The 22,508-nt window shown below is 35.0% G+C and overlaps 1 protein-coding gene across 5 annotated transcripts in view; it reads right to left on the minus strand.

Moving 5' to 3' along the window:
• Positions 1 to 22,508, minus strand: part of SLC26A7 (solute carrier family 26 member 7) — a 172,833-nt gene that overhangs the window by 13,040 nt on the left and 137,285 nt on the right. For 4 of the 5 annotated variants that reach the window (XM_047783621.1, XM_047783622.1, XM_047783623.1 and 1 more), the window contains 4 exons: positions 15,732 to 15,838; positions 14,614 to 14,680; positions 11,402 to 11,539; positions 6,722 to 6,770 (listed from right to left, as the gene is read on the minus strand). In XM_047783621.1, the coding sequence (XP_047639577.1) occupies positions 6,722 to 6,770; positions 11,402 to 11,539; positions 14,614 to 14,680; positions 15,732 to 15,838 (361 nt within the window). The remainder of the gene's footprint in view (positions 1 to 6,721; positions 6,771 to 11,401; positions 11,540 to 14,613; positions 14,681 to 15,731; positions 15,839 to 22,508) is intronic. The other variant, XM_047783624.1, reaches the window with a different exon arrangement.

Consider the following 22,508-nt stretch of genomic DNA (forward strand, 5'->3'; position numbering starts at 1 on the left):
CGTCCTTAATGATAAAGTTGTCAATTCACTCAAATGAAAATTTAAATACCATGGACATTTCTAAAATCTATCCAAAAATAAGAAGTTTTCTTTCATATAGTCTCTTCTCAGTTCTGCCATTGTACTGATTTTATGGTTATAACCTTGTTTCTAAGCTTCTAAGTAAATCAACCAGTGCAATAAAAATCACTTTGTTGTAGAAAAGAGTGAAGTGAATTCACAGCTAATATCTTGCCTTAAGCAAAATGAGGTAAGCTTGGAACATGTGCAAAGGAGACAACTAATCTATACCCATGTGGAATGTGGTAAATGATAGGCTTTATCTACAAAAAAAAAAACATTTCAGAAACAAATTAACCATCAGGTGTGGGTGGGCAATTAACTCCAGACTGTGCAAGCCAGTTCCTTCCTGTGGAATATTCATTAACTCCTTTAATTAAAAAGTATTCATAGTTGCATAATTTAGGAGTGCTTCTTTTACACTTCAAAAGGTTCTTGACAGTCTATGAGTCACTCATAATTTTTTAAAAGAAGGCACTTTCTGTTGATATGAAGTAACTATTGAGAGGCAGATTTATATCTCTAACTTCTCATGAAGACAAGGAGACTAGAAATACTTAGGCAAACCAAAACACGATCTTTGGAAAATATGTGCATATATCATTGAGCATCTCTCTCATTCCTTCACTCATTCAAGCGGTGAGTCAATATAGACATATTGGGTGCTTACTCTAAGCACTGCCCTAAGAAACACAGGTAGAATGATGAACAAGAGAGATAATGGTCCCTATCTTCAACAGACTCACAATCAAACTGGGATACCAGTCACTTGAACTGGTAGTCTTAAGTATTACAGAGACTAGAAAAGTTATGCAGAAAGTGCTATGGTGGTACAGGAGTGACCTGGTATGGTAGACAGAAAAATGGCCCCCAATCATGTCCATGTCATAATACTTATAATCTGTGGAATATGTTGCCTTGCATGGCAAAAGGAATTTTTCATATTTTATTGAATTAAGGATTTTGAGATGGAGTGATTACCCTGGTTTTTTGGTGCTGGTGGAGGATGTCTCCCTCTTTATGGGAGGGAGACAGGAGAGTCAGAGTCAGAGAAGGAAATGTGGGGATGGAAGAAGATGTCAGAGAGAGATTTGAAAATGCCATCACTGCTGGTCTGAAAATGGAGGAAGGGGCCATGAGCCGCAGAATGTGGATGGCCCCTAGAAACTGAAAATGGCGAGGAATACAAAGGGTCTACCATAGAGCCTCCAGGAAAAAAATACAGCCCTGCCAAAACCTTGATCTTCTCCTGCAAGTTTCGTTTCAGTCTTTGTCCTCCAAAACTATAAGATAATAAATCTGTATTGTTTTCAACCACTAAGTTTGTACCAGTTTGTTATAGCAGCAATAGGAAATCAATACACTTGCTTATTTAGGGAATGGGATGGAGGTGGGAAGAGGTGAAGGTGAGGAGTGTATTTTAGACTTCAAGATCCATGCTGACAGAAACCATGCCTGCTTTCTTCATCCTTGAATATACTACACCTGTCATTGCACCTAGGACTTATTAGATTTTCAGCAAATATAAGAAATGTTTGCTGAATTGAACAAGAACATTCATTGATTAATACACAAATGAAAGGAACAAAAGGACATATAAGCTGAGACCTAGAAGATACTTTGAATTTAAGCAGATGAGACAGTGGTGGAGATGAATCTGAAAAATTGTAACACTAAGAGAGACATTGACTAAAGTGTTCTGGAACACTAGCTACTAAATATGGTAATGGAATATTTCTTCACATTTGAGCAGTTTTTGTTTTCATTCAGAGAAATATGACTACTTCTATCTTATTATTTGTACAGTGTATACACATATTTTGATTATTAATCAAATATTCCTCTTCTGTTAAGACCATTGGGGAGGAGGTATTTTTCTAGTTCTCTTTCCTCTTTCTTATTCCGTGGCTTAGCTAATATCTCTCCTTGCTGTAGGGACTTCCAGATCTATTCAGTGGTTCCTAAAACCCATAGAAGTCTCCTGGATGGTCTCTCAGTATCTTTTTTCTTTCTTTTTATGGCCGCCCTGTGGTATATGGAAGTTCCAGGACTAGGGGTGAAATTGGAGCTATAGCTGCAGGCCTGCATCACAGTCACAGCAACACTGGATCTAAGCGATATCTGCAAACTACATCACAGGTAATGGCAACACCAGATCCTTAACCCACTAAGTGAGGCCAGGGATCAAACCCGTATCCTCACAGATACTATGTTGGGTTCTTAACCCACTGTGCCACAACAGGAATGCCTGTCATCATCCTTCATAATAAACTTCCCTTTCCTTTCGGCAACCCACTGGATTCCCTATTATCCCAATTTGAGAGTTTTAAAGCTTCAAATCATTGTTTATATTTCTCTCTCCATTCCCTCAACACTCAAACAGTGCTAGCTGTGTTAATTACATGCTGAAACCTCTTTTAAGTCCATCTTCTGTCTCCATTTTCAGAAGCTTGCAACCAAAGCAGAGGAAGGTGGCACTGTCTCTCACCTCCTTTTCTCTGGATTAGCACCAATCCACCCTCTTGCCTGTCTCTTTGCAGACTATATCTGGCTCAGAATTCCCAAATCATGGCATTAAGTATACCTTCCTGTATATGTCTGCCTTCAACAGGGATTCAAGTTCCTCTTCTGTCCCTAATTAACTGCGTGATCTTGAGCAAGTTACTTATCTATGGCCACAACTTCTTCTTCAATAGACTATCTTATTACCTATTTAAAAATGGAAGTAGAGGTACCAATTATCTATTTCAGTTATTGAGAAGAATGTCCTTCGAAAACTTGGAAGTGCTATACAAATATTAGCACTGTAATTTTCATTCATTGACCAAATGTTCGCTGGACAATGACGGATAATACAATGGAAATGAAAAGCACTTGCTTCTCTTAAAAATCTAGTCGTGAAGAAAATATACACAAATAAAACAACTTTATAACCATATGAGGCAACATGTGATGGAGTGAAGCCGGTGGTAGTCTCTCCATGTTACTGTGATTTCCATTCTACAGCTGAAGATGCTAAATTCGAGGCAGAACTTGAGTGTATATTCTACCACCTGGATCTGGTTGTCTTCTGTTTCTACCTAATGAGATTGCAAAGAGTGTTATCCCTTCAACTTACCTTATTCTCTATTAAACCTTAAATAAAGTATAATATTTGGATTGGCAAAAAAAGAAAAAGATGGTTCTAGAAGGAAGAATAAAACTAAAGACTCATAGTCAAGGATGATTAAGTCAGATGAAGGGGGCCATGAACTGATTCATCTGACTTGGATAGAGAACTTGTGGTGTAATGTGTAGTAAAAGGAAAATTAGTTTGAGAATAAAGGATTTTAGATGCCAAGCTGAGAAGTGGGCACTGGATCCTTTGAAATGAGTCTTTATAATCTTTTAAGCATATGAAAGGGGTTTTTTTTAGGGTGATTTAAGATTAATTTGTCATTACATCAGAGAATAGAATAAAGCTGGAATGGTAAATACATCTCAGCTTGTGTGTCAACACCAACCATTCACAGTAGTTTCTTGCAGCCCCCTCTGGAGAAGATTCTCAGGTTACTTTGGCTAAGAATGGGAGCAAGTGACTTGATGGATTAGTTCTGTCTGATATAAGCACAGGAAACAGTATTTTTCTATCTATGGAGTAAGACTATAATGTAGTAATGTCTCATAGCAGAAAAAAAATATGAAAGTCATACTAATTCATTTTGAATACAGTTAGAGACAGAATCAGAATCACAACAGTGAAAATGTAAAGGCAATAAAACCAATAATTATTGGTCTTAGTCATTAAATTGAGAGAAGGAAATAAAGAACATGAGCAGTAAGCGTAACCTTAGTATTTAAAACATAGGGAGGTGAGACCAGGATGGTGACCCTGGACAAGAGGGAGAGATAAGAGAACCCAAGACCCTTTGAGCATTAAAAGAGAGAGAGAAAGAGGATGCCAGAAAAATATTCTGGTCAAACAGTCCTGACTACTATAAAAAGGCCACTGGGTGCCAAAGTTTTCACAAGGACACAGCAAAGGTGACCACACCCATCAGCTACTCCTCTGGACATAGCAGGCCTGATCTAGTGATGTAGTAGTGAGAACGCCCATAAAAGTTTCCAGATTAGCAGAAGAGTAAGACCCTCAAGAAATGATCTTTAAATAAGTACTATACCAGCATTATACTAGTGTTCTTTGGGACCGCAAGGTAGGAGGAAGTAAATTTGCCACAAAAAAATCAGGTAAGACCAGAGGAGCTAATATCTGAAGTGCATCCATGTTGGCATGGGTCATGCAATTAATTCATATATTTATATAGCATTTATTTTATTCTATAATATAATTCTATATGTTGTGCATTTATTTAGAATACATTACATAAAATAACATAATAGATTTAACATGTATTTATTATAATACATATCTATATAAACACTCCACATGTTCTTTATCCACTCTATTGTTGTTCTTGTTTTGTTTTTTTTTTCTTTGTAGGGCTGCACCTGCAGCATATGGAAGCTTCTAGGCAAAGGCTCGAATTAGAGGTGCAGATTTCTGCCTATGACACAGCCACAGCAAGGCAGGATCCAAGCTGCATCTATGACCTACACAGTTCACAGCAATGCAGGATCCCTAACCCAGTGAGCTGAAGCCAGGGATTGAACTAGCATCCTCATGGATACTAGCTGGGTCCATAACCCTCTGAACCACAAGGGGAACTCCTCCACTCTACTGTTAATAGATATTTTAGTGGTTTCTGCATTTGGGAGAGTTATAAATAAAGCCACTATGAACAATCTTGTATATGTTTCCAAATACAAATATTGAGATTCTTTTTAATTGTCTTTAGAAGTAAAAAAATAAATATGTCAGCTTTTGCTGTGTTATTATGTTTATATAATGGAATCTGAATTTTACAATATGTTTTCCTTTGTCTTTTTATTTTTGCCCAATTATGTTTATTACTCATCTAATTTTTATTATTGTATAAGTATCCATATAATAAATATATCAAATAAAAATTTAAACGTATAAATATGCCAAAGTTATACATACCTGCTACTTGTCTTTTGAAATATGAGCTGTTTCTAGGTTTAAATAGCTACAAACAATTCTATGTGAACATGATTGTTTACATAACTTGCTAGGATGTATAACTAGGTGTGGAATTGCTGTCCATAGGGTATAGGTAGCTTCAACTTTATACAATATTGCCAAACTGTTTTCCAAGGTGCTTGTAACAGTTTTCACTCCAACTAGTATTGTGAGAGACTTCTCCTTGCTGTATATCCTCACCAATCCTTGGTATTGTCACACATATATATATATATATATATTTATATATATATAAATTATATATACACACACATTATATTTTGTTATTTATTTTGGATTTAATCTACCTTTTACCAATAATTATTATGAATAACAGCAGTGAATTTAACCATATTCTCATATGTTTGAAAATATCTCTATTTGTGAAATACCTGTTCATGTCTTTTGACCATTTTTCTAATGGGTGATTTTCCTTTTTTCAATCCTTGATGTGCTGAGGAGTACTATTCTTTCTCTATTTTATATGCCACATATGTCTTCTTTTACTCTGGCTTATCTTTTCATGCTTTATATGTTGCCTTTTGGTAAACAAAAACTTGATAATAATCTAGTAAGGTTGAATCATCAGCATCTTTATTCTTACTTTTCTTCATTTCTTGTACATATTATCCTATATTCTTTTCTAAATTTGTATTTTGTCTAACACCCTTAGAACTTTGATCTACCTGGTATTGATTTAGGGTATGGTATGGGATAGAGATCTAATTTCATTTATTATAGATACATGATTGTCTCATCATTATATATTAACAAGACTAGTTTTTCCTCATTGCTCTGCAGTACCACATTTCTCACAAATCAAACACCAATGTATATATTTTTTCCTCACCTCTGTGCTCTCTGCTCTGTCTGTTGATCTGTTCATTTATCTCTGAACCAGTACCACACTGCACTGAATATTAGATCTTTATAATACATTAATATATACATAAGAAAACATGGTCTCCCTCTGTTCACATATTTCAGTTTTGCCTATTCTTGGACGCTTGAGTTTCTGTACAAAATTTAAAATGATCTTGTCAATTGCTGTTAAGATGTACCATTGGAATTTTAATTGTGATTAAATTTATATCTATAAATAAATTTGAGAACTGGTATCTTTTCAATGTGCGTCTAATCAATGTACATTATTTCCTTCTATTTTAAATACATATCATTAATCTAAGTGTTTCAGGTATTTGTAATGCCTCATAGTAAAGTTTTACAACTTCCTTTGTAGTTTATACACCTTAAATTCACATCTGAAAGAGATTAGGAGGATGAGGGGGAGCAAGAAGAGAAGAAGGAGGAGGAGAGAGTAACAGGGAAAAGAGAGAAAAAAAGGAGGAAGAGAGGGGAAAGAGGAGAGGAGAATGAGGCAGGGAAGGGAGGAGGGGGACGAGGGGAAAGAATGGGAGGAGGGAGGAAGAGGAGTTGGAGAACAGAGGGAGAGGTAGATGAGGGAGGGGGAGGAGGGCAGAGGTAGGAGGTAGAGAGGGAGGAGAAGGAGAAGGAAGATTCATTCGCAAGTCTATACTCAAGCCAGAACACTTAAATTATTTTTTTTTAAATCTAACTCACCATTGCAATTGCCATTGGATAAAGAATTGAGCAATGTGTTTTGTTCACACTGAAATGAAAACAAATACAGAATAACATTATAAAAATTCATTTTTGTCCCTGAAAAAAACACATCATTCTTTTCTTTTAAATAGCAAAAACTAGTCTTCAATAATTATCTTACCCTAGATTTTTTTCATAATGATAAATACAACAAATTGAAATAATAATAAAATGATAAATTGTTCTAAAAGTATATTAACTCAGTAGATACTTTAAGTTATCGCGTCAGACTATCTGTAGAAAATTTTCTACAAAGCTAAGTTTATTTTGATTTTTGATTGGAAATTAAACATTTGCATGTGTTTTTCATGTAGCATATCCATAGCATATCCAATCAAAAATTAACCTAATTAACACAGCACCTTCAAAGAGAAAGCACCAACCATACATTTCATATTACACAAAAGTTAGTTGTTCATCTGAAGCTCCATGAAAACATCTGAGAAATGTTCTTGACTTATGGAAATGCTGGAGAATGAAAATGACCCTATATATTACAATTACATTTATTTGAAATTACAAATAGTTGATGCTACTAAAATTATAACATGTTATTTAATTTCCCCCAAAATTATCATAGTTATTATTTTAAATGGTGATGACAATTGCTATTTCTTGAATACTTACTATATACCAAGAACTTCGCATTAATTACTTAATACCTAGACTACTCCTGTGAAGCTACTGATCTCATTTTTCATGTGAAAACTGAACAATTTCTAAATTTGGATGACTTCTAAAGACTGAAATGGTTACAAACTTTGACCAAAGTCACAAAGCTAGTAAGAACCTGAGTTAAAACCTGAGCTTATGCCTTTCCACTCAGTGCATTATGCTTCAAACTGCTACCTTATACTGATTCTCCCATGAAATCAGCTTTCAACTAGGATGCCTACAGAATATCTATTTTCCCTTCTTAATACCCAGTTGTGTAGCGTATATACTTTGTCTGATTCTTACAATTATCAAATAATTTCCACCAGGTTATTTTACATTTCTAAGTCTCAACCTTCCTTTTTTGTAACATTCAGGTAATGACTCTTGTATCATGGGGCTGACAACAATTAAGTTATATAGCCTAACTAAGGGGACAGGCCCCTGAGAGACATTCAATGAATGCGAGTTTTCTTTCCCTCCTCTTAGAAAATATCTTTTCTGAAATCTCCCATGCAGAAGAATTTCACATCATTTACGTAGATACTCCACTCTAGAGTAAGCGGAGCATGACTCCACACTACTTAAGCATGGGCCGTACCTAGTGAATTGCTTCCAAAGAGTACAGCATGGAAAGGTGGGGAGTAGATAACTTTACAGTGAAAAAACTGGCAAATACTCCCTCATCCAGGTGAGCAAGTTTAATATAAACAGTGATAAATCATGTTGATATTATGTACACTTGATATGATGTGATGAAAATGGCACTTCACTTCTACAATTTTCCTCCTGTATCCCCAGTCCTATCATGAGAAAAAGAATAGCTAATTCCAGAGTTCCCGTCGTGGCGCAGTGGTTAATGAATCTGACTAGGAACCATAAGGTCGCGGGTTCGGTCCCTGCCCTTGCTCAGTGGGTTAACGATCCGGCGTTGCTGTGAGCTGTGGTGTAGGTTGCAGACGCGGCTCGGATCCCGCGTTGCTGTGGCTCTGGCGTAGGCTGGTGGCTGCAGCTCCGATTAGACCCCTAGCCTGGGAACCTCCATATGCCGCGGGAGTGGCCCTAGAAAAGACAAAAAGACAAAAAAAAAAAAAGAATAGCTAATTCCACTAGCGGGGCATTCTACAATGTAACTGACCAATACTACTCAAAACTGTTAAGGTCATCAAAAAAGGAAAGTCTGTGAAACTCTCACAGCAAGAGGAACATAAGGAGACAACTAAATGTAATGTGATATCCTGGATGGTATTCTGGAGCAGAAAATGAACATTAGGTAAAACACCTAAGTAAATCTGAATAAAGTTAGACTTTAATCAATAATAATGTATCCATATTGGTTGACTGATTATAATAAATATGTCACACTGAGGCAAGATGTTAATAATAGAGGAAACTGTGTGTGGTGTGGGGTATATGGGAACTCGCTATATTAACTTGCATTTTTTTCCTGTAAATCTAATTCTGTCCCCCCCCCCAAAATAAAGTCTCTTTAAAAAAAAAAAAATCCTTGCCTGAGTAAAATAAATTTTTTGATAAGTAACAGATTGAAACTTCTCTTACAAAATGAGACCACAAAATGGTGATTAATAACATTCATGACATCTGTAGCCTATACAATAATGAGCATGAATCCATCAAACACTAGCAGCTGAGATCCTTCTAAGCGTCTGCATTCAGGGATATATTTAATGGTGATATACAGGAAGTATATCATCACAGAAGTATACCATCACATAACGTAATGGTTTATGTTTTGAATAGGATGTGAATCTCCTTGCTCTGGAGTGCTTTAAATGCCCTTACATCACCACCATCTGTTGAAAATGCGGCTGTCAGAGGAAAGAAAATCGAGGCCCTGGCAGAGTACTCAGTTCAAGGCACAACTATCAACTATCACTATACTATGTGCAGCCCAATAAAAGGAGGCAAAGCAGCAGTAAAAATTAATTGATGTGGACTTGTAACTCTAAAACTGAATTTAGAATCTAAGTACATAGTCCTTAAAACAAGAGGTAAATATCCTAGAAAGATAGTGTAAGATGATAATATGAGATGCCCAAAAGGGCATCCATACTCAGAACTATCCTTTTAACCATTCTGAACAAAGGTTTAGCCCAGGTCTTCTGAGAGCAGGGCTTCCAAATTGTTATCTGAATCCTTGGTGTGTCTTTTAAAATTCACATTATATGGATATACATTGATATTTGCATTATTGTCATTATAGTGAAACTCAGATTCAACAAACGTCTTCTCACCATCATAAAGTTCTTAGAATCCTTTTGGGTATTATTATCTATCAATAACTTAGATCAATTAACTCTATTTGATTTTTAGACTCGAATTTCTTAAGTCAGAAGTAGGTTAAGTCATACATGTTGGAATCTCATCACAGAAGGCTGTGTTAATATTTGTTTCTAAGATATGCTACAATATAAACATATGCTTATTCAAAATTTTTGAAAACAAGTTAGAGCAACCTTAAAACTGCAGGAAAAATATTTTAAAGAAAACACTACAGACTGTGGATAAATAATTAGTTATAAGAATTCCCATTTCAGATACTCTACTACATATGATAAAGCCCACCAAGTAGGATATTATTTCAAGAAATAAATTTCCATTTTTGTTAAAATAAGACCATAAATTTCTTGTGGGTTAATTAGGTTATTTGAAGTTCTAGACAGATTTTTCCCACAATACTGTTATGCATGGTGGTTGAGTGTAACATCAGTCACAAGAACCTATTTCTCTCATAATACAATTTAACACGGCTACAAAATATAGAATGGCTCTGTGAGTAAAATAGGCCTCACATACAACTCAAACAATGAGGAATACATCACCCTCTTTAGCATAAGAGTAAGTTCTTCTTGACCCAAAATCACTGGTGGTATTTCCTAACATTCCAGTGAAAGTGACAACCTAAAGAGGACAGCGAGGGGTAAGAAGGTCTGGAGATATACAGACAGAGCCAGCTTCATGAATTTGAGCCCTATGTAGTCACAGAGCAACTCATGCTTAGATAGGTCTCCCATTTAGTTTAATGCTCTGTTGTCAACATCTTGAAATGCTTAACAGTTATTGAAAAGGAAATTCACATTTTCATTTTGAACTGCCCATGCTTTTAACATTGCAGAGGGCTGAAGGATTCAAATGACTGAAGACAGCTCATTTGCATGGAATCAGCCTGATGTACATCTGATTTGCTATCTCTGTTGAGATAATTTATGGGGATAAAGAATGATGGCATTTTAAAATAACATTATCCTAGAGTTCCCATTGTGGCTCAGTGGGTCTGTGAGCCTGTCCACATAGTGGGTCCATGAGCCTGTCCACATAGTAGGTCCATGAACATGACATAGTGTCCATGAAGATGTGGGGCTGATCCCTGGCCTTGCTCAGTGGGTTAAGCATCCGGTGTTGCCTAGAGCTGTGGTGCCAGTTACAGATGCGGCTTGGATCTTGGTGTTGCTCTGGCTGTGGTGTAGGTAGGCAGCTGCAGCTCTGATTTTACCCCTAGCCCAGGAACTTCCATATGCTGCAGGTGCAGCCATAAAATTAAAATAAAATGAAATGAAATAAAATGAAATAAAATAAAATAAAATAAAATAAAATATCCTATGACAGCAATGGTTTATGCTTCTCTGAGTCATTGGCCTATTCTCTTTTGGATATAGATTTAATTCTTCTTTCTCTTGGTAAAATGATCCTTTAAGTGACTTGTCTTATTTATTTTTCTTTGGGTTAGAACACCTAACACATGTCTATTAGATATATGCTGAATGAATGAATGAATGAATGATAGTGATTACCTAAAAGCTAACTTTAAGACCCAAAAAAGAGTTAAATACAATATAAGCTTTTACTGCGGGAAGAAGTCTCTAAACACTTTATAAGGTATTATATTTGCATGATACTTTTGCTGAATATCATGATAAAGTTACCTGTAGCATGACATAATAATCATGAAAGAGTTGATTCTACCTTGCTGATTTCATCAAGTGGCTGATTGCTGGCATTTTCTTTTTCGATTATGTTCATTAGATCAGTATAAAACTTCTTTGCATTCAGGAAAACAAGTGGGTTGTTTATTGAGATAATTTTCACCTGCTGCAGGGTTTCCTTTTGGAGGAAAAAAAAGGAAGGAATTCAGAGTTCTGAATGCAAGAAAAGAGGTTAATTCTATCCAATGAATCTAAATCCTACAAGTCCAAATATTACTCAATCATGGAAGCAATCTCCTGGCTGATATTTTCATTATTAAAGTCTATTTGGAGAACTTAATATACTATAACACTCCTCAGGGATATTATGTACTTACTTTTTATTAAGAAACATTAATAACCATGAGATAAGTCTGCAGCTTTCCAGAAAATGGCCCTTATTTCTACTAATTGGGTTTTGGGGAGGCACCAGCCTATGATATCCAAAGAGTACCATGAAGACTTATTCTCCTAAAAGTATCTCTTTCACTTAATCTATAAATTTAAAGTTCCTTTACCTAGGCATCAGTATTTTTAAAAATGAAAATATGTCTTAAAGTGTCAACTGTCAGTCATTTACCTCATAATGACTTAGCTTTCCTTAGGCTGGAATATAACTTTACAAGTGACTAGTGATAGTTCTAAGTTTACTGGTGAGAGTTCTAGTTGGGAGAAAGAAACAAAGAGGTGTTATAAGGAATGTAATTTCACTTTGGGCAGGTCTAGATTACACTGGATTGCCAAAATGTAGGCAAGACATGAAGAAATGGTGAAGGAAAAACTTGAATAATGAAAGGTGTTTGCTTTGGTCATTTGCCCAGGTCTTCCTGGCCATATCATCTTCTCCATGATCTTTGGGGCAGGGGTTTGTCTTAGAAACTGAGATAATGATAAGTTGTATGAAAGGATAACTCCTACCAACTCAGTAAAGGAATACTCCTTCAGACATTAGTACTCAGAGGAGGAGATGCATACAGGCAGATATAGAAAGATAAAAAGAAAATACTAGGTATGTGAATTTGTACAATTCATTTAACCTCTCTTAGTTTCCTCATTTTTTAAAGTTGGTAAATTTTTAAACTATATAATCTCAAAAAGTTTCTATAGCTATACAACTGGTAAACTCTATAAAGGGAGGGGGTTTGCTACAAATAAACTATTCAAGAAAACAAAAACGTTTTAGTTACCAAATTAACTTCTAATCAAAAAGAAGTCTCTTACAGCCAAAAATAAAACAATTATTCGCTCATCCTATTTAATTATGACAAAGCCCCATCTCTTAGTCTGACTCACCAATCACACCACGTGTGCCAATAGGCTTTAAGTTAAAATAATATACTATTTAAAGATAGATATTTATTGAGAAATAGAGATTCAAATTGGTCTGGAAAACATATTTTCAATAGAGTTGAATTCACTGAGTTCACTGAATGAGAACTTCCAAATCACGAATGAATGTTTAGCAGGAGAAGGGGTGGGAGAATAAATGCATGGAGGAGAGGAATGATATCACCACACACTACAGACTTTACGTTGGTCAAAAATTCCTTCTCATATTCAAATCTTTGTCTTAGTTTTTTTTTTTCTCTCTTATCTTTGATACAAAAACTTAAGGAACTAGTGGGGTGTTATATTTTGATAAAATTAAGATTCCCATGTGGTAACACAGTTACTGTTCAGGTAGGTGATTAGACTGGAACCAATTAAGTTTTAAAGACATGGAAAAAATCTGGCATTTTCATCTTCCTACAAATCCCCTCATTCACTTCCTCACATATTTAGCCTGAGAAGAAGGACAGATTAGGTGAGAATTTATTAACCAGTAATCTTTTTTTTTTTCTTTTTAGGGCCACACCTGCAGCATATGGAAATTCCCAGGCTAGAGGGGCGAATCGGAGCTACATCTTCCAGCCTAAACTACAGCCACAGCAACACTGGATCCAACCCACGTCTGTGACCTATACCACAGCTCAGGGCAATGCCAGATTGAGTGGGCCGAGAATTAAATCTGCATCCTCACGGTCCTAGTCAGATTCATTTCCCATGCACCACATCCGGAACTCATATTAACCAGTAATCTTTAAACTGAAAAATAGTCAAACTCAATTTCTGTTTCAAAGCTAAGCATGCCAAGGCTACTGTATGCAGCTGTATGTGTCAGGTGGATACACAGAGGACTTTGGGAGCCCAAGAGTCAGTCTGGGATTTTGTACAAGCACTAAATTCCCATGGAAAATTTAAAGGAAAAAAAAATATGAAAAAAAAAAGAAAAGAAAAAGATATATGAAAGAAAAGAACAGTAGGGCTTGTGAAAAACTTGAACTTGAGCCTGGAACACCTTTAATGTCTTTGAGCTCAGGGAGCTTTCTATGAACCAAATCTTTCCATATTTATTAAACACACAAGCTGTTTCCCTGAGTATCACAGAAGGACTTCTGGTGCTACTTCCTATTGCCAGTCTACTCAGCAATACCCTGACACTGACCAATTCTTTGTGAGGGCAATCATGAGGTACTAAAATGAGGTGAAAATAATAAAAAAAAGCTTAGCCAAACAAAGCAGGTTTAAAACGAGGTGAATTTTTTTAATTGGCAAATTTTTTTTCCTTTACCTTAAACTTGATTTGGTCATCATTCAGAACAAGAAACTAGGACTCAAACACAATTCGTCTGCCTAAACATGGATTGGGAAAGATAATTTATATAATTCGTTTCTTTAAAAAAAAGTATTCACTGTGCAAGAAAGCTATCCTATTGGTACAAATTATCCTCTGCTAATAATACAGACTCATCAATTGTGTTAAAAAACACCATGAATTCATGGTATTAGTTTTATTCCCCTCCCTAGCCCCCCACACCATCATTTAATTTGGAATTAATTATTATTTTAGTTTGACTGTTTTATGTCAACTTAGTAATGGAAAAGAGGTTTCCAAATGCTTGAACTAATCTGAACCATGATTCTACCATAAACTGTACTTGTATGACCCATGCTACCCTCTTATCTGAATGCTGATACAAGATTTCTGTTGTTTTATTGATTTACTGCATGTTGATTGCCATATATATGGTAGTCATATATGTCATTGAAAGTTCACACTAATCAAAAATAGAATTATCATTTTAAAGTAGTAATTTATCTGCTTCTTGTAATGTCTTAAAACTATCTGACAAAAATTATTAATTGCACAAAGGAAAAGGAAACTAAACTTACGTCATCCATTTCTGTCTTCACTTTAAATTCGGTTTCTTTCATATTTTTAATACTCAGAGTCTTTTCTCTAAAATTAAGGCAGATATAAAATAAAATCTCATTTCCTAATTACATTACATTAAGAAGTAAAAAAGATAAGTCATTTTAATGTAACAAAATTTGTTCATAAGACACTGGTAAATGTGTATCTCTCCTGGATCCTCAGAAATAGAGTAAAAACAAAAACATCTAAATAGAGATTTTAAAATGCAATTTATCTCATATGGGCCCCCAGCTACCAAATCTTCAATCTATAAAGGAGAGCAATAAGGGAGAAGGCTAGAGAGTATATAGTATTTGAGAAAATGTTTTTTTAGGGGAAAGGAAGTAAAGAGGGAATGAATGGAGAGATAGGACAAGATAACAATGAATCTACATATATATGTAGATTCACATTCATATATGAATTATAATATATACACTTTGTATATATACTTCATAAAGATAAAATATACTTCATAAAGATAGTATACATATATATACTTCATATATATACTTCATAAAGATAGAATCTATAGAGGTAAAACTTAAAATTTTTAAGAACATGTTGTCTCACAAGGAGTTTCAAGGAAAGGATGAGTCATGAATAGAATCATTATCAGAGGATAAATACTGGGAAAACAGGAAAAAAAATTGATCAAAATAGGGGAATGGTTTCAGATGTTCAGAAAGAAAGAAGGAAGGAAGGAGGGAGGGAAGGAAGGAAGGAAGGAAGGAAGGAAGGAAGGAAGGAAGGAAGGAAGGAAGGAAGGAAGAAAGGAAAGAAAAAGAAAGAAAGAAAGAAAGAGAGAGAGAGAAAGAGAGAAGGAATTCTTTAACTATCTACGAAAAACTAGAGAGATTAACTCAACTTCTGAAAAATTAAATTTGTGGAGGGTATTTAACTTTTCAAGTGATTACATCATTTATTTTGTGTCTCATTGGATACTATGTCCCTTCACTTAACTTTTCTTTTTGTCTCTAATTCAAAATAAAACATGAGGTTGTAGTACTATCTATTCCACAGAAATAAAAGTAACTGACAACAGTATATACTTTGCTGCTGGGCCAGGATAAACAGCATTTAAATAAGATCTTACCTTGGGAAGCGACCAATCACAATAGCTATAGTACACACAACACCAAACAGTAGCCCCACATTGGCAGCAAAACATATTGTAAATATATATGTACTGACCCATATGCCCTGAAAGAGAAACAGGAAACAGATGATGTGGGGCCTTTGGTTTTCTCATCTCTTTTGTGATAGCTAAATTCCTCACAATCTTGTTCTACATTCCTGTGAAGAAATCGCTCAGCAGGAATATATTATTCAAGAAGTGGTAAACAAAAGCCCAGGAACATAGAAACAAATCCAGGCCCCATCAGACTTCCAGTGGCAGAGGTAAAGGGAAAGACACATTCTTTTATATGTACATGCTGTCAACCCTTAGTTCAGTCCCCAACAAACACTCTATTTAAGATCTGTAAATAGTTGGTTGATGTGTTCAGTTCAAAAGCATGCCATTATTTCCCACTTTCTCCCATTTAATGTTGTAATATTATTATTACAACAATTCTACAGTTGTTTCTTATAGAAAGAAAACAATATATAGAAAGACTGCTATAGAAAGAAAACAGACTGCTATAGAAAGGACTAAGCTAGTTTATTACTACATAAGACTCTCAAAGCCTAAAATTAAATGACAGCTCTTATGACACAACCAAAGCCACTTTTAGAATAACCGCTATAAATATGGTTATAATTTTATTTGTAAGGAGTCACTTCTTGTGAAATTGTGGAAGCTAAAATTCAAGGCCAACTTAGTTCTTGGGAATATTTCAAAAGATTGTGAGAAAATTCTATTTCTCCTTTAGTTGGGATTCCAACGTTATTGCAGTTTTGTCTACCACCTGAAATTACAATTTGCAATAAGATACTGTGTTATAGTTGGCAATTCTAAGTTTATTACTGGGAGACAAAAAGCTTTAAAAGCAAAATAATTTGTGGAAATTAGAAGGTTATATTTTCTAAACATAAAAATTCTGCATTTGGAGTTCCCACTGTGGCACAGTGAGATTGACAGCATCTTGGGAGCACTGGGACACAAGTTTGATCCTTGGCCTAGCACAGTGGGTTAAGGATCCAGCATTGTTGCAGCTATAGCTGATGCTTAGGTTGTGATTGCAGGTTGGATCTGATTCCTGGCCCAGGAACTCCATATGCTGTGGGCCAGCCAAAAACAAACAAACAAACAAAAAAAACAAAAAATAAATTCTGCATTCATCAAATAGTAGACCAACAAACCAACAAAAATTTCAAACTCTCTCTTTTCACCCAAATTATCTGCATCACATTATCTATACATGTAGTTCCTAGTTCATTTCTTTCTTTGCCAATAGCTCTATTACCACTTTAAAACAGCATCAGCAATATAATTCAATTCCATTCACTAATGAAAGGGTTAAAAACTTCTTCATAATCTGAAAACAGCACATATTCTTGCAGGAGCATAGTTCTTTTATTTGTTTGTTTGTTTTTTCCAGACAAGTTTGAAACAAATGTTTCTAAAGGGTATTTTTTACTTAAAATTCTCCTTTGTTTGTATTATTTACCTACACTGAGCATGAGTGCCTCTGAACACTGGATTACTTTCAAAAGCTAAACTCTTAGAAGCAAGTAGATTTTTATCTGTAAAATTCCTTTTTTTATATAGAATAAACAAAATTCAAGAATAAAGGATAAAATATATTTTAAGTGTTCTCATGTTAAGATCCACCACCTACAAATGTCATACTAAATTAGTACTTATTATTAAATTATCCTAAGCCTATTATCTAATAGGTTAGACATTGAGATGTTTTTCCTCTATTTAGATGAATGAACAGTCATTTGAATCTTCTCCTTACACACAGTATGTTTTTTCCTTCCTAATGTATTATACCAAACTTGATCTTATACAAGATAAGGCTACAAGTTTTTGATCATTACTTAAAATTGCCATGATTGCTGTTTCTCTCTCATCCCCTAATGCTTGCTGAACCTGCCTGGGTATGGCAGAATATGACCTCACCAAAAGTTCTATAAGTCCTATTCCTCCTGGCCAACCTCCATCATTCAGTATGCATCAGGAACTGAAGATCCTAATCCTGCCATTTAAAAAACCACAGAGTTTAGAGGCAGTAATTCATCAGAGTAACCAAAAACATTACTACCTGGTTCTATTTTTAAAGCATATTTATTCTCCCACAACATCATCTATTGTAAACTGAGTTTACAATGCTTAGTTATTTCCCAGTGATACATTTATAACTTTGAAAAAAAATATCAAATGGAAATTAGTAACATAGACATGCAAATAGTTCCATTGGTTAGATAAACCCTGACAATATTCTGTAACAATTCCTAGTAAGGATCCAAACGCTGGATGTCACAGCTATAAGGAATGAGTTTTGAACCCCTATTTTTTGCATTATATGTTCTTACTTGATCCCTTTCCTATTTGGAACTCATAGCCCTTAAACTCAAGATAACCCAAAGTTAACCTCAAGTAGGCAACACATAAACCTTTGTTCCTTATAGAAAATGTGTCAGTGTAAGAGTTCCCCAAATGGCTTCAGCAGTGATGAACCTGACTAGTATATATGAGGACGAGGGTTCAATTCCTGGCCTCTCTCAATGGGTTCAGGATCCGGGGTTGCTGTGAGCTGCAGTGCATGTCACAGATGAGGCTCAGATCTGGTATTGCTGTGGCTGTGGCATAAGCGAGCAACTACAGCTCCAATTGGACCCCTGGCCTGGGAACTTCCATATGCCACTGTGTGGCCCTAAAAAGACAAAAAGAAAAAGAAAAAGAAAGAAAAGAAAAGAAAGAAAGAAAGAAAGGAAAAGAAAAAGAAAATGTATCAGAGTAAAGCACAGTAAAGCACAGTTTAGCAGCTACCCAGTCACTTCACTTCTTTCTGCTCCATCTGTTATTCCATCTTTTTTGGTGACTACTCCATATTTTTAAATTTCTGTATATCTGAATTCTATCTCTACTGTTCCGTTACTTAAACTCAGTTCTAAGCCCATGAGACAGGCTTCTATTTTGGAGCCTTATTTCTCATTACCTCAAAAAAGGTTTTGACCTACAACTCAAAGTAGAATCATTATTAAACTGCAAAAAAATTTAAAGAAACAAATTTATTTTATCTCAAGTGATTGCATGTTTTCTTAAACTTTAAGCTTTCAAATTATTTTACACATACATGTAGCTTTGGTACCTTTACTTCCATGACTATTTATTGAGTTATCTGGACATATTCTATCTACTGGGTAATCTAGCCTATATCCAAAGTCTATGCAATATTATTACTATAGATACTATGCCCAGATCACATCCCAATAACCCATGGCTTATCGCTGTTGAATTAGAAGCTAGGAATATCTGCCTACTTCAACCATAGAAGGCCATTGTCAAGCTAAATACAATATCCCATATAGTTATCATGCATCTGCTATATTCATGTCACTTTTCTCAAACTTATTTTTTTCCCCGAACCACACTGCCTACTTAGTTCACGTTTTCAACTACCACCTCTAAACAGGAGACTCTCAATTCTGAGCCATTAAAACAGTTTTTGAACTAAATATCTTCAAACTTAATGCATCCAAATGTAAACTCATTAACTTCAAACCCTAAGTCTGCCCTTATTCCAATGTTCTTTTTCATTTATACCACTAATATTCTTCAAGAAACTACAAACAAAAATCTTGGAATAACATTTTTACTATATCTCCTTTTTCATCTACTTGTCCAATCATTTCCAAGTTCTATCAATTACTAATAACAAAAAAGTCTCATATAATATCCTCTTCTCAATTAACTGGTAACACCCAAGTTCATAGTTTGCTATTGTTTCCTATCATTCCCTTAAACTATTCTGTCTCCTGCTTAAGTACCGGCTTTTGTTATCTTCATTGTAAAGCATCTGCCATACTGCTGCATACTACACTTACCTTTCTAAGTGTAGATTTGGATATCAGATTTAGGTTGTACATTAAAATCATTTTTACTTTATTCTTCTCCATTAAAATCCACTCAAAAATAACACAAAAATGGGTATTTTAAGAGGAAAATCATTCTTCAATGAAAGAACATAGTCACAACTTCTAACTATAAAATATGATGTAGACTTGCAAAATTTGTGAGATATCAAGGAGGACACTGGAACCAACAGATTTATCTTAAAGTTCAATAAATTATAGATTTCTCCATGAATGCCATAGCTTTGAAAATTCTACACAGCAACGTTCTGAGAAGAGCTTTAAGTTCTAGGGTCAATGGTGGACCACCTGAGAAGGAAGAAATGTACCCATACGGTATCTATTTGATACCATAGAAAGAAGAACAGTAAGATGAAATGCCATTCGTATCACTTACAACATAGCTTTCTAACCACAGAGAGACTCATGGAGGTGAAGCAAGGTGAAGAAAGTAGAGAAGATATCCAGTATCAGATCACCAGAGAGTCTGTGATTTGTGAGGTTTTATTTCAACCAGGAACAAATCTTCAGATGACATCCCTAAATCAGAGCTGTGGGGTGGGTACTCCACCTCACTTACTAACTCCTGCCCTCCTCACATTATTTTTCAGCAAATAGCTAGGTCCACTAAAAATACCTCATAATCAACAGATAATTGGATTAGGAAGATGTCGTATACATACACAAAGGAATACCACTCAGCCATAAAAAAAGAACAAACTAATGACATTTGCAGCAACATGGCTGGAACTAGAGACTCTCATACTGAGTGAAGTAAGTCAGAAAGAGAAAGACAAATACCATATGATATCACTTATATGTGGAATCTAACATACGGCACAAATGAACCCTTACACAGAAAAGAAAATCAGGGACTTGGAGAAAAGATTTGTGGTTGCCAAGGGGGAGGGGGAGGGAGTGGGATGGATGGGGTGCTTGAGGTTAATTGATGCAGACTATTGCCTTTGGAATGGATTAGCAATGAGATCCTGCTGTGTAGCACTGGGAGCTATGTCTAGTTACTTATGATGGAGCATGATAATATGAGATAAAAGAATGTATACGTGTATGTGTAACTGGGTCACCATGCTGTACAGTAGTAAACTGACAGAACCCTGTAAACCAGCTATAAATGGAAAAAATAAAAATCTTTACATATGAGGAAAAAAATACATTATAACCATAAAGGAACCATCAAGGAACCAATTTGAAAAAGAAATAAAGTAATTAAATAGAGACAGAGAGTAAGTTTAGAAATGTAATAGGCAATATAACCTCAGGGGAAAACCTTCAAAAATAGATATGACGAGTCAGAAGAAAAAGTACATTTAAAAAAAAGAAAAACAAGGAGATAAAAAATGGAAAATAATTGGATGGAAGTAAAAATATTACAGAGATAAAAGCTATATTTAAAATTTTAAAAACAGGATAATAACAACTAGAAATACATAATCAGAGAGCTATACATGCACATACATGCATACTTCAAAATAATCATGGAAAATGTACATATTTTAAGACAAAATAAAATTTAAAATACACAATTAATTATGATAATAGAATATATATATTTGAAAAAATATTAAAATACTTATTAGAGGAAAAATTTTGTATATCATCCTTGTTTCTGAGATCACAAAGAAATGTCACTTTCAAATGAATTTGGTACTGGGTGTTCAACCACTAGAAATATTCTGATAATATTACCAAAATTTATGGGCAAGAAAGAACCTCACTGAGCATCCATTTAGGAAAATAAACTCACATAAAATACCAAAAAATTATTTTGCCCTGTGATTTCTCTGCCTTATTTCTCAATACCTGAAGATAATTCAAGTTTTAAAAGTCCTGGGAGAAAACGTTTTAGACTCAGCCAAAAACTCCTTCTGGTATTAAAAAAAAAAAGGTAGATATTTTCATCATGCAATAACTTTGGAAATATAAAATATGTGAGCCCTTCTTGGAAAAGTGCTTGGTGATAACATACAGAATACAAAGGGAGGAACTGGAATAAAGAACTCAGGAATGAGAATCTGCATTTTTTAAAAGACTAAAGGCAAACACTAAATTCATTTAAATAATCTTCCATGTTCTATAACTCAATGAATGACATCTTCCTCAAGTGATGTTCCTAACTGGAAACTTAGAAGCCACTCCAGATTGATACACTTCATGTAAATAATTGCTGTTGACAGCTAACTAATGAAACCTCTGTACAATTTTTCAACTCTATTCCTTCTTTTTGAATCTTGAGTCTTAGTTGTGGTCTAGGCCTTCCTCATTTATTTGCCTGAAATACTGAAGGAGTGTCCCAATTGCTGCATACTACATAAGTTCAATTCATCTTCCTCAAATTACTCAAATGACCTTTCCAATACATAAATCTTGTTCCTATTTCTCCATTTGGTGATGCCTTGCTGCTTTCATGATGAAGCTCAATCTTTGTACAACATGAGCAGCCTTTCCCAGTCCAACCCATTCTTAATATTTCCAAGCCCATCTGTTACTACTTCCAACTGCACATTACATTTTCTACCCATCATTTATTGGAAGAAACTTTCCCTGACATCTTTCCCCTTCCAACATGGTAATGAGATCCCCCTTTGGTGATTAATGAGTTAACAATAATTTGTTAGCTAAGTTTGCATTGCCTCATTTTTTCGATTTCCACATGCCACCTCACATATATCACCTTAAAAAAGTCATGACCCTACATCAGCCTGGTTAACTTTGGCCTTTTGGACTGCCCACCATATCCTCTTCCTTCAAGTCTCACCTCACATTCCAGGAATAAGTTTTCCATATTAACCCAGTTAAAATTAAATGCCCTGCTTCTATTTCTCCAGTG

This window comes from Phacochoerus africanus, chromosome 6, assembly GCF_016906955.1.
Source record: "Phacochoerus africanus isolate WHEZ1 chromosome 6, ROS_Pafr_v1, whole genome shotgun sequence".
In the NCBI taxonomy this organism is placed as follows: Eukaryota; Metazoa; Chordata; class Mammalia; order Artiodactyla; family Suidae; genus Phacochoerus; species Phacochoerus africanus.